Source organism: Lutjanus erythropterus, chromosome 4 (assembly GCF_056507025.1).
Source record: "Lutjanus erythropterus isolate fLutEry1 chromosome 4, fLutEry1.hap2, whole genome shotgun sequence".
Lineage (NCBI taxonomy): Eukaryota > Metazoa > Chordata > Actinopteri > Lutjaniformes > Lutjanidae > Lutjanus > Lutjanus erythropterus.
The window spans coordinates 32,359,668-32,373,176 of NC_139320.1; the positions used below are offsets into that span (position 1 = coordinate 32,359,668).

The following is a 13,509-nucleotide window of genomic DNA, read 5'->3' on the forward strand; positions in this document are numbered from 1 at the left end:
CTATTAGCAAATAAACAGCTACAACATTTCCTTTCGTGAGGGACCAAATGCATTGTTGTCTTTAAATGGTGGCCCAAATGGAAATCAGACAAAGTGGTTGGGTGTGTACTTGATGCACATCATGGTGTTGTTTGAGAAGTAGGACAAGTCTGAAATACACGTGTTGAGGCAGTGAATTCAGAGCATCTGAGGAAACCAAAAAAACAAGCAAAAACATTGCTTCTAACAATTGAGGAATGTGGGGAATGGTGTACTTGCATCAGACCCTGGCATTCTGGAAGCCATTCTGCTACAAACCCTCTTCCATTGGAGAACCCCCCCAAAAAACAGAGTGGGAGCAGCATCTGTGTTCTGACGGATCTAGTGTCCGTGAGTTACTTGATTGTCATAAACAAAGCGATATCGTTCCAGTTAGGGAGAGTTCAACACGGATTGAACTGTAAAGGGAGATGGAATCCAAGAGTGATGGAAGATTCAGTTGATAGTAAGTGAGAGATTGTCAAGGTGTTCGAGGAGGGTGAGAAGTTAGCGTTTGGTGGAGCATAGAGCAAAGAGGAAATTATAAATTAGCAGGATGATTCAGCTGAGTTTGATGCCTGGAACAGGTTAGTCTCAAACGTGATCCCAGTGAAGTCGAGGGTTGTGCAGGGACCCTCTGTTTTCTCTGCTGAAACTGGAACCCAGAAGTCAGAGCAAACTGAAGTCAGAGTGGCAAGCCCAGAAGTGGAGGATGATGAGAGGAAAAATGATGAGGACATCATCCGAGAGATGGAAGAGGAATATGGTCTTATGGTTGATCTTATGAGGGTTTCTGACAGCAAGTCAAAGAGCTTGGGGCTACTTTTCCAGCCAAGGGTGAGTCTATGAAGTTGTATGCATCTTGTCGGTGGACGCCAAAAAATTGGCTGAAGTCAGGGTGGATGGAAAGAACTTTTAAAGCAGTGGTGATGTCCACTTCTGTGGGACAAGACCCTTTCCTGATGGCATGTCTGATGTTGGCGCAGTCGAAGGAGAAGTCTTCACTCAGAGTCAGGCTATCAATATTTTGGATGGAACTACCATGAGATGGTAGAAGATCGATAATAATGACTTTATTTCCAGAGTATTTCTTGGTTGCGATACCAAGGGGGCTGGTTTGGAAGTTAGGAAATGGAGGATGAGCAAATGGGCCGATCACGAAGCCTATTTGATTTCTTTAATGACCAGGCAGTCGACGGAGTCTGGGTTTTTTATGGCTCATTGCAGATTTTTATACTCAAAAGAAATGGATGGATGTGCTGTCATTACCCCTTTATGAGGAGGTGGGAAAAAGCTGGATCAGGGTGGCTCTGGAGTGCTGTTGCTAAGGCTGAAGTGTGTGTTGGGTATTGAAAGATGCTCTCCTAGGCTTTGGAAAATGGGGTTGTGTGGGCATGCCAGGCGAGGTTGGCCTGCATGGCCTGTGCACATGCATGATTGTGTTTTTTGTCTATGCTGTTGGATACAGTATAGAGTATATACTGCAGGTTGCTCTATCAGGAGATAATTGTGTCAAATATTGGTGAGAGGTAGTTGCTGCATTTTTGCCTTTGTTACTTTTTTTTTCCCATACCACCTCTGAATGTGGTTTGAGTGACTTTAGGGAAACTTGGGGAACTGGATCTCCATTCATCCACAATGTGGCTTGGGTGCATAGACATCTTTTTTTAACAGGATAATCGATGTTGATCTGTTGGACACTATGCTATACAAAGCCTATTACCATGTTGGTAATTGGAAAGTTTTGGCTATCCTGGTCACATGAGGAAACCAGTATGTCCCTCTACCTGAACACATCCTGCAGGTCTTCCTAGGGGATCCTGCAGATGTGGCACCAATCAGCCTGTTAATCTCATGTTTTAGGTTACCCTCACTCGTGACTAAGACCCAAAACTCTTGACCTATTTCATTTGGGGCTGGTATTCTCATCCCTACCACTTGGCTAAAACCCCTCTAGTGCACACTGCAAGTTATGGTCTGATGGTCTGTGGAGAAGGAATGGTAAACATGGCATCTTTTACAGCCCGCCAAGTTAGACTGGACTCCCTCTTGGTGACACTTTAAGGAGGTTATAGTTTGCAGGTTCTCCCTGTGCTTACATTGGTTTCCACTGGGTGTCTGACCTGACCAAGGTGCTGGCGGAGTGTGGAGTCTGTCCCTGAGCAGTGCACAATAGCTGTTCACTGCATGCTTAAGTCTCATTTATGCTAAACATTAAATTCATACATATATATATGGAAGGAGGCCTCTATCTGTATCTGAAATGCATCTACTTAGGTATGTCAAGGGGACCGTAACATGGATGGATTAAGAAGTTTTCTTTTTTTTTTTTTTTAAACAATGGGTAAGGCTGCCTTCTTGCTGACAGCAGTCTGACATCATGACTGCTGCTGTGAAAAGTTTAAAAGAAGCAGAGTTTCATCTGATCTGATCAGTCTGACTGTCAAAACTATTGTGTGAACTCTAAGTAAAGCATTACCCTGACTTTCAGTGATAAAATGGTAAGTCAAGTTGATGAACTGTGAAAACCTGCATCAAAATGAACAATCATCATTGAACGTAGTCCTCCCTGGTGATGGTAAAGGGAGCATGATGGTAAACTCTACATATGTCTCATATTTCACACTTTCTGCCTACTTTAGCACAGGCATTTTCAGATTTGTATTTTTCATGATTGTTTTGTTACTGTATGTTTTAATTATTTGTGCTAATGTTTTGCTCATTGTGGTTATCTGTATGAACAGAAGCTTACATGAACCGATGTACATTTTTCTCTGCAGTCTGTTTCTAAATGAACTTTATGGTAGTACATCAGTCTTTCCATTCCTTCTGATTCAGATTCTCTCGGACATTCACACTGTTTCTACATTGTTTTGTTATCTGCAGATTTTTTGTGGGTATACACATATTAATGTACAGTTTTTTAATTTAGCCATCATGTCTTATGACAGATATCTTGCTATCTGTTATCCTCTGCAGTATAACACACGTATGACACATAACAAGGTTACTGTGCTTATAGCTCTAACATGGTTATTCCCATTTTTTGAAATTGCTGTCATGATATGTTTGACTTCCTCTTTACAGCTGTGTGGAAACATCATTGACAAAGTTCACTGTCACAACTACTCTATTGTTAAACTTGCATGCTCTGACACAACAGTCAACAACATCTATGGACTTGTTTACACGTTTACCATACTAGTTAGTGTTGTAACTCTGATCATTTACACGTACATTAAGATTCTTAAAGTTTGTTTTTCTGGTTCCAAAGAGACCAGACAAAAAGCTGTCAGTACCTGCACACCTCACCTCGCTTCTCTGCTCAACTTTTCTTTTGGTACTTTCTTTGAAGTTGCTCAGAGCAGATTTAATATGAACAATGTACCCAATATGATGCGCATTTTCTTGTCATTATACTTTATTACTTGCCAACCACTGTTTAACCCTGTACTTTATGGATCACAAATGTCTAAGATCCGTAGCTCATGTAAACGTCTTGTTTTAAGTAAAATGTAAACTAGTGTTAAAAATCACCTAAAATACATTTTTAGTGTCAAATTATGAAAACACTAAGAATATGTATACTTTGATGAGAGACATGTGCCTGTTTATTAAATATGAATATCATTGATAACAAGTCATAATATAAATACTTTTCTAAATCAAAATTGGTTTGAATCTTGTGATGTGATGAATTGTCATTTGGGGTTACAGGGAAATTGTTTAAATTGAAATCAATCATTCAGTTTAAATCTTACTGCAGAAAACAAAGTCATTTCCTCTGTCTCCTTTTTGTTTCCTTTGTTTTTGCAGAGGTTTCTGTTAGTCAGTTACAGAAAGAGTAAAGATATAAAGTCTGAGGTTATATCGATATAACCTGGAATCATACCAGGTATTTAGAGCCAACAAATTTAGAAAGAAACACTGAGCATATTTTGTTTTTTCTTTTGCTATTATATATGTTGGTTTACATTTTATTTTTGATTGCAATTCTTTTGCTGAATTACTCTAAAACATGGAGGAATATCTGTAAATCTTACATTGTACATTAGATTAAAAATAGCTAGTTGTGTATGAAATTTTGCCCGGTTCCAAACTATGTTACGGCCTTCATTGGTTCATGAATCTGTGCATCTCAAACTTACTAACTTGGTGAACCTAAAAAGTTTTTCTTGCTTGCAGAACAAAATGGTCACATTGATTGATTCTCATTCTTGGTAAGTGAGCTCAGATGGTGAGTGAAGGTTGATGGTTCAGGCTTGTAAGCCCGGTTCACCCCTGGCATTAACATGTGTGTTGGGGGATCAAATCACAAGTACAACACTTCACACCTGGAAATAATGCATCTTCAGTGACCACCTGTGATCAGATCTCACTTTCTGGCTCTATATGTAAATAAAAAGGTAGCCACACCATTTCCATCTGTTCTGCTTCCTAAATGTGACGATTTGCTGCTTTTCTTTGTCATTAATGATAGCAAAAGAAAAGTTGCTGGGTTTTGGACTGTTGGTTGGGCAAAAGAAACAATTTCGAGTTGTCACTTTGAGCTCTGGGAAATTGTGGAATTGAGGAAACCAATATGCCCCTCTACCTGAACACATCGTCCAGGTCTTCCTAAGGGATACTGCAGATGTGGAATCAATCAACATGTTAATCTCATGTTTTAGGTTACCCTCACATGTGACTAAGACCCAAAACTCTTGACCTATTTCATTTGGGGCTGGTATTCTCATCCCTACCACTTGGCTAAAACCCTTCCAGTGCACACTGCAAGTTATGGTCTGATGGTTTGTAGACCAATCACCCAAACCACAATTCAGTGACAGGTAGAAACAGGGCCCTGGGTGTCAATCAGTGTGTTTCATGTAATCCCTTACCCCTAATTTACACCGGGCACGGCTGCATCTGTCACGGCTGCGCCACGTCACTCACACAGATATGCAGCCATTCTAGTCAATGCTGTAATTTATACCAGAAGCGTCGCGGCACGTCTCAGCAACGTCCCAGAAGTGGCTCGGCACTCCGCTCCACAGAGAATACGCAGCAAGTCTAATTTTGACGGATGGTGTGTCAACTGGCACAGAGCCGGTTGAACGGGTAGGAAGTCATGCACGGAAAAGGCAGGGAGAATCCGGTTGATTTTAAAAATAAAAGACTCCGTGCAGACTTGCAATCATAAAGACAGACAGAAAATAAACAATTTAACTACGTAGCCTGCTTATCCATAGTAGAAGCACAAAGAGCAAGGAAAGAGAACTTAATCAACAAAATCAGAGCAAGTAAACATAATCAGACGGGCAAAATGCTCTGCTGCTAAAACGCTTTTGAAATGCTGCTGGTGTAACTTGAAGTCATGTGCATGACGGAGCAAAACCGCAGCGCAGCCATGACGCAGCGCAGGCACGCCTGGTGTAAATTACAGGTCAAAGACATAATGGTAAACATGGCATCTTTTACAGCTCGCCAAGTTAGACTGGACTCCTTCTTGGTGACACTTTAAGGAGGTTATAGTTTGCAGGTTCTCCCTGTGCTTACATTGGTTTCCACTGGGTGTCTGACCTGACCAAGGTGCTGGCGGAGTGTGGAGTCTGTCCCTGAACAGTGCACAATGGCTGTTCACTGCATGCTAAAGTCTCATTTATGCTAAACACTAGATTCATATATATATATATATATATATATATATATATATGAAGGAGGCCTCTATCTGTACTCTGTTGATATTGTCCGCATTTCTGCTGAGAGTCACAATGTTTGAAATGCATCTACTTAGGTATGTGAAGGGGACCATAACACGGATGGTTTAAGAAGTTTTTTTTGTTTTTGTTTTTTTTTAAACAATGGGTAAGGCTGCCTTCTTGCTGACAGCAGTCTGACGTCATGACTGCTGCTGTGAAAAGTTTAAAAGAAGCAGAGTTTCATCTCATTAAACAGGGACTCAGTTTGACTGTCAAAACTATTGTGTGAACTCTAAGTAAAGCATTACCCTGATTTTCAGTGATAAAATGGTAAGTCAAGTTGATGAACTGTGAAAACCTGCATCAAAATGAACAATCATCATTGAACGTAGTCCTCCCTGGTGATGGTAAAGGGAGCATGATGGTAAACTCTACACATGTCTCATATTTCACACTTTCTGCCTACTTTAGCACAGGCATTTTCAGATTTGTATTTTTCATGATTGTTTTGTTACTGTATGTTTTAATTATTTGTGCTAATGTTTTTCTCATTGTGGTTATCTGTATGAACAGAAGCTTACATGAACCGATGTACATTTTTCTCTGCAGTCTGTTTCTAAATGAACTTTATGGTAGTACATCAGTCTTTCCATTCCTTCTGATTCAGATTCTCTCTGACATTCACACTGTTTCTACATTGTTTTGTTATCTGCAGATTTTTTGTGGGTATACACATATTAATGTACAGTTTTTTAATTTAGCCATCATGTCTTATGACAGATATCTTGCTATCTGTTATCCTCTGCAGTATAACACACGTATGACATCTAACAAAGTTGCCATGCTTATAGCTCTAACATGGTTATTCCCAGTTACTGAAGTTGCTGTCATGATATGTTTGACTTCCTCTTTACAGCTGTGTGGAAACATCATTGACAAAGTTTACTGTCACAACTACTCTATTGTTAAACTTGCATGCTCTGACACAACAGTCAACAACATCTATGGACTTGTTTACACGTTTACCATACTAGTTAGTGTTGTAACTCTGATCATTTACACGTACATTAAGATTCTTAAAGTTTGTTTTTCTGGTTCCAAAGAGACCAGACAAAAAGCTGTCAGTACCTGCACACCTCACCTCGCTTCTCTGCTCAACTTTTCTTTTGGTACTTTCTTTGAAGTTGCTCAGAGCAGATTTAATATGAACAATGTACCCAATATGATGCGCATTTTCTTGTCATTATACTTTATTACTTGCCAACCACTGTTTAACCCTGTACTTTATGGATCACAAATGTCTAAGATCCGTAGCTCATGTAAACGTCTTGTTTTAAGTAAAATGTAAACTAGTGTTAAAAATCACCTAAAATACATCTTTAGTGTCAAATTATGAACACACTAAGAATATGTATACTTTGATGAGAGACATGTGCCTGTTTATTAAATATGAATATCATTGATAACAAGTCATAATATAAATACTTTTCTACATCAAAGTTGATTTGAATCTTGTGGTGTGATGAATTGTCATTCGTGGTTACAGGGAAATTGTTTAAATTGAAATCATTCAGCTGCAGAAAATTTAAATCTTACTGCAGAAAACAAAGTCTTGGCTGCTTTGTTTTTGCACAGGTCTCTTCTTGTATCAGTTATAGAAAGAGCGAAGGAAAACTCCAAAATCTGAGGTTATATCAAGTTAAACTGTAATTATACAAGGCATTTAGAGCCAACAAAGTCAGAAACAACCACTGAGGCAGTGTGCCTTTCTTTTGTTACTATATACACATATGTTGGTTTAGATTATATTTCAGGTTATAATTCTCCTGCTGATTCAATCTGAAACTGGGGGAATATCTACAAATGTTTGAAGATTAGATTGAAAGTTGCCAGTTGTGTGTATAAAATATTTCCCGTGTCCAAACTGTGTTGGGACATTTATTGGTTCATGAATCTGTGCAACTCAAAATTACCCACTTGGTGAACTTAAACAGTTTTTCTTGCTTGTGGAACAAAATGGTCACATTCCTGTCCTGCTAGAAATGGAACATCTGGAGAGAAACCTTACTCACATTTCAGAGAGCTGTGCTTGGTTAACTTAAGACACTGGAGGAAGCTTGATGGTTCAGATTCGTAGGCCCTGTTCACACCTGGCATTAGCATATGTGTTGGGTGATCGGCTCACAAGTACAACAGTTCACACCTGTCAATGTCATGGATCTTGAATTACTGCTTGTGATCAGATCTCACTTCCCTGCCTGTATGAAAATAAATATGTAGCCACACCGTGTCCATCTCTTCTGTTATTTTTCAAGGAAAAACTTAAATTGCTGGTTCCAGCTTCTTAAATGTGAGGAGTTTCTGCAATACTTTGTCTTCAATGATAGTAGATGAAAAGTTTTAGAAGTTTGGACTGTTGGTTGGACAAAGGAAATAATTTTTAAACATCACTTACTGGGAAATTGTGACAAGCAATTTTTAACAGGGGTTCCAGCAAGACAGCGACACAGTGAAAACGTGGGCTTACTTAGACAAAAAATGAAAAGCCAAATGACTTCGTAATCCTTAGAGAGAAATGGTGCAATGTGTTTCATTTCGAAATCTGCCCAGGTGGTAGTTTCTTGTCAGACAACATCCCACCAATCTCTGGCTGTCCCATGCTACACATCCCTGAGGGTAGCAATGAGTTCCTTGTTCAAAAGTGGGTTAAGAACAAGAAAATCATGGCATTTTCCAGGTAAAGCAATGGGTCTGAAGTATCTTCACACTGTCCAAATGTGGGGAGCTGGAGATTAATGGGTGTTTTCCCAATATATCTCCCCTTATATCTCCTTGCATGTTGTCATCAGGCCCCTCCAAATTGGGGACATTTTGCAAAATAAATGGGTCAGGTGTGTTTTAATACCAGGTATGAACAGCCCCTAAGTGTCAATCAACCAACCAACCTGTTTATCTCATATTTAATCTTAGCCTCAATTGAGACTAAGACCCCAAAACTCTTGACCTCTTTCATTTGGGGCTGGTACTACCACTTCACACTCAGATGAAACCCTTCGAGTGCACACTACAGGTCAGGGTCTGATGGTCTTTGATGAAAGGACTGAAAGCTGCATTTCAACAGACAGGTAGAAAGAGGATTCTTGGTGTCATTGTGTTGCATTTAATGTGGCATCTTTAACAGCCAGCCTTGTTGGACTGAATTCCTTCTTGTTGACATTTTTGCATGTTCTTCCTGTGCTTACATTCGTTTCCTCTGGGATTCTGACCTGACCAAGGTGTTTCTGGAGTCTGTCCCTGAGCACTGCACAATGGCTGCTCACCACATCCTACAAAACGTTAGATACGTGTATGAATATGGACTGAGCCTTCTGTCTGTACTCTGTTCATTTCATCTGCATTTCTGTATGTTTTCTGAAAGCCTATGGATACAGACGAGATGGAGCAGTACCACTAATAGTCATGGGGGTAGTGTAGCAGGACATGACATCTGTCTTCACTTAGTGAAAAGAATTCTTTGTCCACATGTGGACCTGTATTTGTTTAATGTCCTCACAAGCCACCACCATCTACAGTGCTGCCTTTGCATCTGTCTCTTTCGCATGAGGTTCATTATTACAACCTTCTCTGTGATGACATGTTTGTTGTTAGAAACTTTTAACTCTTCTTCTTTGGGGGGACTTATGACTCAGAGCAGCACTAGTGGATTTATTGTGTAACATCCATGACAACATAAATGATGCATGCAAAGATGTGGCAATGACATTTATATTGTGTGAAATAGCCACATCTGCTTTGGTATGTAAGGAAAAGTATTAAGGATTTTTTTTTTAACAGTTGGTTAGGCTGCTGTTTTTGCTGACAGCAGTCTGACGTCATGACTGCTGTCACAAGTTTAAAAAAAAAGCAGAAGCAGACTTTCATCTCAGTGGGCAGGTACTCAGTCTGACTGTCTAAACTGTTCTGTGAACTCTAAGTAGTACTCTGGTAAGTTAATTCGATGAATCTGAAACTCAAAAAATGTGAAAACCTACATCAAAATGAACAATTAACACTGAAAGTAGTCCTCCCTGGGCAAAGTTTAACTGTGTCATAAATGAAAAAGGAGCACGATGGTAAACTCTACTCATGTCTCATATTTCACACTTTCTGCCTACTTTAGCACAGGGATTTTCAGATATGTATTTTTCATGATTGTTTTATTACTGTATATTTTAATTATTTGTGCTAATGTTTTGCTCATTGTGGTTATCTGTATGGACAGAAACTTACATGAACCAATGTTCCTTTTTCTGTGCAGCCTGTTTGTGAATGAATTGTTAGGTAGTACATCAGTGTTTCCTTTCCTTCTGATTCAGATTCTCTCTGACATTCACACTATTTCACCATTGTTTTGTTTTCTGCAGATTTTTTGTGGGTATACATATGCTAATGTACAGTTTTTTAATTTAGCCGTCATGTCTTATGACAGATATCTTGCTATCTGTTATCCTCTACAGTATAACAAACGTATGACATCTAACAAAGTTGCCATGCTTATAGCTCTAACATGGTTATTCCCAGTTACTGAAGTTGCTATCATGATATGTTTGACTTCCTCTTTACAGCTGTGTGGAAACACCATTGACAAAGTTTACTGTGACAACTACTCTATTGTTAAACTTGCATGCTCTGACACAACAGTCAATAATATCTATGGACTTGTTTACACGTTTACCATACTAGTTAGTGTTGTAACTCTGATCATTTACACGTACATTAAGATTCTTAAAGTTTGTTTTTCTGGTTCTAAACAGACCAGACAAAAAGCTGTCAGTACCTGCACACCTCACCTCGCTTCTCTGCTCAACTTTTCTTTTGGTAGTTTCTTTGAAGTTGCTCAGAGCAGATTTAATATGAACAATGTACCCAATATGATGCGCATTTTCTTGTCTTTATACTTTATTACTTGCCAGCCACTGTTTAACCCTGTACTTTATGGATTGCAAATGTCTAAAATACGTAGCTCATGTAAACGTCTTGTTTTAAGTAAAATCTAAACTAATGTTAAAAATCAGGTAAAAGCTATATTTTTTGCATCAAACATATGAAAGCCATGAAAACCATTAATAACCAATCATTAAAAAAATACATTTGTAAATCAAAGTTGGTGGGAATCTTGTGATGTGAAATCTTACTGTAGAACAAAAGTTCTCTCCTGCTTTGTTTTTGTATAAGTTTCTACTTTTATCAGTTATGGAAACAGGAAATGAAAGTTAGAAAGTCTGACATTAAATCAAGTTAAACAGTAATTATACAAGGCCAACAAAGTTAGAAACAACCACTGAGGCAGTGTGTCTTTCTTTTGTTACTATATACATATATTTTGGTTTATGTTATATTTCAGGTTATAATTCTCCTGCTGATTCAATCTGAAAGTGGGGGAATATCTACAAATGTTTGAACATTAGATTGCAAGTTGTCCAAACTGTGTTAGGACATTTATTCGTTCATGAATCTGTGCAACTCAAACTTACTCACTTGGAACTTGTCGAACAAAATGTTCACATTGTAGTCAAGACACCTCATACATACTTCAGGTGGCTGTGCTTGGTCAGCTTAAGACAGTGAGGGTTTGATGGTTTAGACCTGGCATTAACATGTGACGGGGGACCAAATCAGGACACCTTTGCGTACACACTGCTAAAAGAATGTGGTAAGATGCAAGTGTAAATCAGTAATCTAAAGTGATTAGATTAGTGATAGTGTTTTTTATTGAGTGATCTTTGATGTTCATCCATCAGACACTAAACAAAACCCACCACCATGTTTGTGACCAGAAACATTTAGATAATCTGTTCACAAGAAGAAGCCAGTGTCCCTCAATCTAAATTGGGGGGTGGGGGGCGTCCTGCTGATGAGGCACCAATCAGCCTGTTAAGCTCACGTTCAATCTTTCCCTCAGTTGTGAGTAAGGCCCCAAAACTCTTGAAGTCTTTCACTTGAGGTTGGTACTCTCATCCTCACCACTTCACACTTGGCTGAAACCCTTCCAGTTCACACTGCAGATCATGGTCTCATTGTCTGAGACATTCATTTTAAAGCCAGGGGTAAACTGGGCCCTAGGTCTCAATCAGTGTGTTGCACGTAATCCCTCAAAGAAGTAAATGGTAAACATGGAGTATTTTCCAGCCAGTGATGCTTCACTGAATTTCCTCCACCACTGATCATGATCTATTAATGGGGAGACTTGAGAGGTGGGTTGGCCTATCAGGATTAAAATAAACTAAATAAATAATTTCATCTCAAATATAGATGTGTATTTAAAGATATTATTAATGTAGCTTGCATGCAAAATGGATAACGAAAAAACGTAGACCTTACAATCCTGGTCAGAAATCTTGGCATCATCTTGGCTGCTGAACTCACTTTCCAGAAGCATATAAACTTTACAGTTAAAACCACATTTATCCAAAGTCAGCAGCTTTTTATTCCAAGATGATGTTGAAAAACTCATCTGTGCTTTTATTTCCAGTCAGATAGACAACTGTAACACACTGCTCACAGGGATATCTTAAAAGAATCTCCGTTAACTGCAACTACTCCAGGATGCAGCTGCAACAGTTATAACTGCAAAAAAGGCACGCTCCCAATAAATTTCAGAATTGATTATTGCTTGCTGTTTTGAAGGCCCTACATGGCCTGACACCTCACTATCTCTTGGACATGCTCATGAGCTCTGAGACAGTTCTACCCCTCAGGTCACCTGGAACAGGCTGCCTGGTTATTCTCCAGGTCTCCATCTACCTTCATAGGTTTTTTTGTCCAAGCCATTGGAACATGCTACCCAGTCATGTAGGTGTGCCACAACACTATTGTGTTCACTTCAAATCTTATCTTTTCCTTCTTTTAAAGTTTTCTAATTCTCATGTCTTACTATTTCTCTGGTCAATTGCTCTTAATTAATTTTTATTTTGTATTCTAATTGGCCTAATTTATCCACGGTATTTTTTAATGCATTTGTTCTTGTGGCTGCAACTGTTGTGGCTCATTCTCTGCCAAGCACATTTTGTGTCCACCTGGAACGAAATGCACTGTATAAATAAAGTTTTGCTTGCTTGCTTTGCTTCTTGGTGACACTCTTGAGGCAGTTATAGTTTGCTTGTTCTCCCTGTGCTGGCATTAGTTTCCTCTGGGTTTCTGACCTGACCATGGTGCTAGCAGAGAAATGGAGATGGACCTGGAGTACTGCACAATGGCTGCCTACCACATCCTAAAGTCTTTGCAAAACATTAGATACATATTAGAACATGAAATGAACCTTCTGTCTGTGCATTCATTTCATCTGTATTTTTGGACATTTTCAGAAAGCTTAGAAAGTGTGGAGTGCAAGAGTATAGCCAATGACTACAGAACATGATGAAGTTGTTTTAAAATCCTAAAGTATTGGACATGATGTTTCTCATCTGTTAATTGATGAAAATTATTCTTTGTCCACATGTGGATTTATTTAATTTCCTCACAGACCACTGCCATCAACAATGCTGCCTCCACTTTTGTCTCTTTCTCAAGAGGTTCATGATTACAACCTCCTCCAGTGATGCCACACTTGTTGTTGTAAGAAACTTTTGACTCTGAGTGACGCCATCCAGTGGATGTACTGCTTAACATCCACGCCAGCATAAAGGATGCACGGAAGTAAAGAAGTATCTATTTTCATATGTAAAGGGGGCAGAAATTAGCCTTAATACTGAGTCTTTTTGTTTAACGATGGGTTAGGCTGCCTGTTTTTCTGACAGCAGTCTGACGTCATGACTGCTGCTGTGAAAAGTTT

At 39.1% G+C, this 13,509-nt stretch overlaps 3 protein-coding genes across 3 annotated transcripts; all 3 read left to right on the forward strand.

The window, feature by feature from the left end:
* The first annotated feature begins 2,339 nt into the window (after nt 1-2,339).
* Nucleotides 2,340-3,537, forward strand: LOC146328653 (olfactory receptor 11A1-like). Its single transcript, XM_084716452.1, has one exon. It carries the CDS (start codon nt 2,533-2,535, stop codon nt 3,535-3,537), a length of 1,005 nt encoding a protein of 334 aa, XP_084572578.1. The 5' UTR covers nt 2,340-2,532.
* Nucleotides 3,538-5,756: 2,219 nt separating this feature from the next.
* LOC146328654 (olfactory receptor 11A1-like) lies at nt 5,757-7,047 on the forward strand. Its single transcript, XM_084716453.1, has one exon. It carries the CDS (start codon nt 6,043-6,045, stop codon nt 7,045-7,047), a length of 1,005 nt encoding a protein of 334 aa, XP_084572579.1. The 5' UTR covers nt 5,757-6,042.
* A 2,761-nt stretch (nt 7,048-9,808) lies between these two features.
* Nucleotides 9,809-10,735, forward strand: LOC146328655 (olfactory receptor 11A1-like). Its single transcript, XM_084716454.1, has one exon. The coding sequence runs from the start codon at nt 9,809-9,811 to the stop codon at nt 10,733-10,735; it is 927 nt and encodes a 308-aa protein (XP_084572580.1).
* Nucleotides 10,736-13,509: the final 2,774 nt, after the last annotated feature.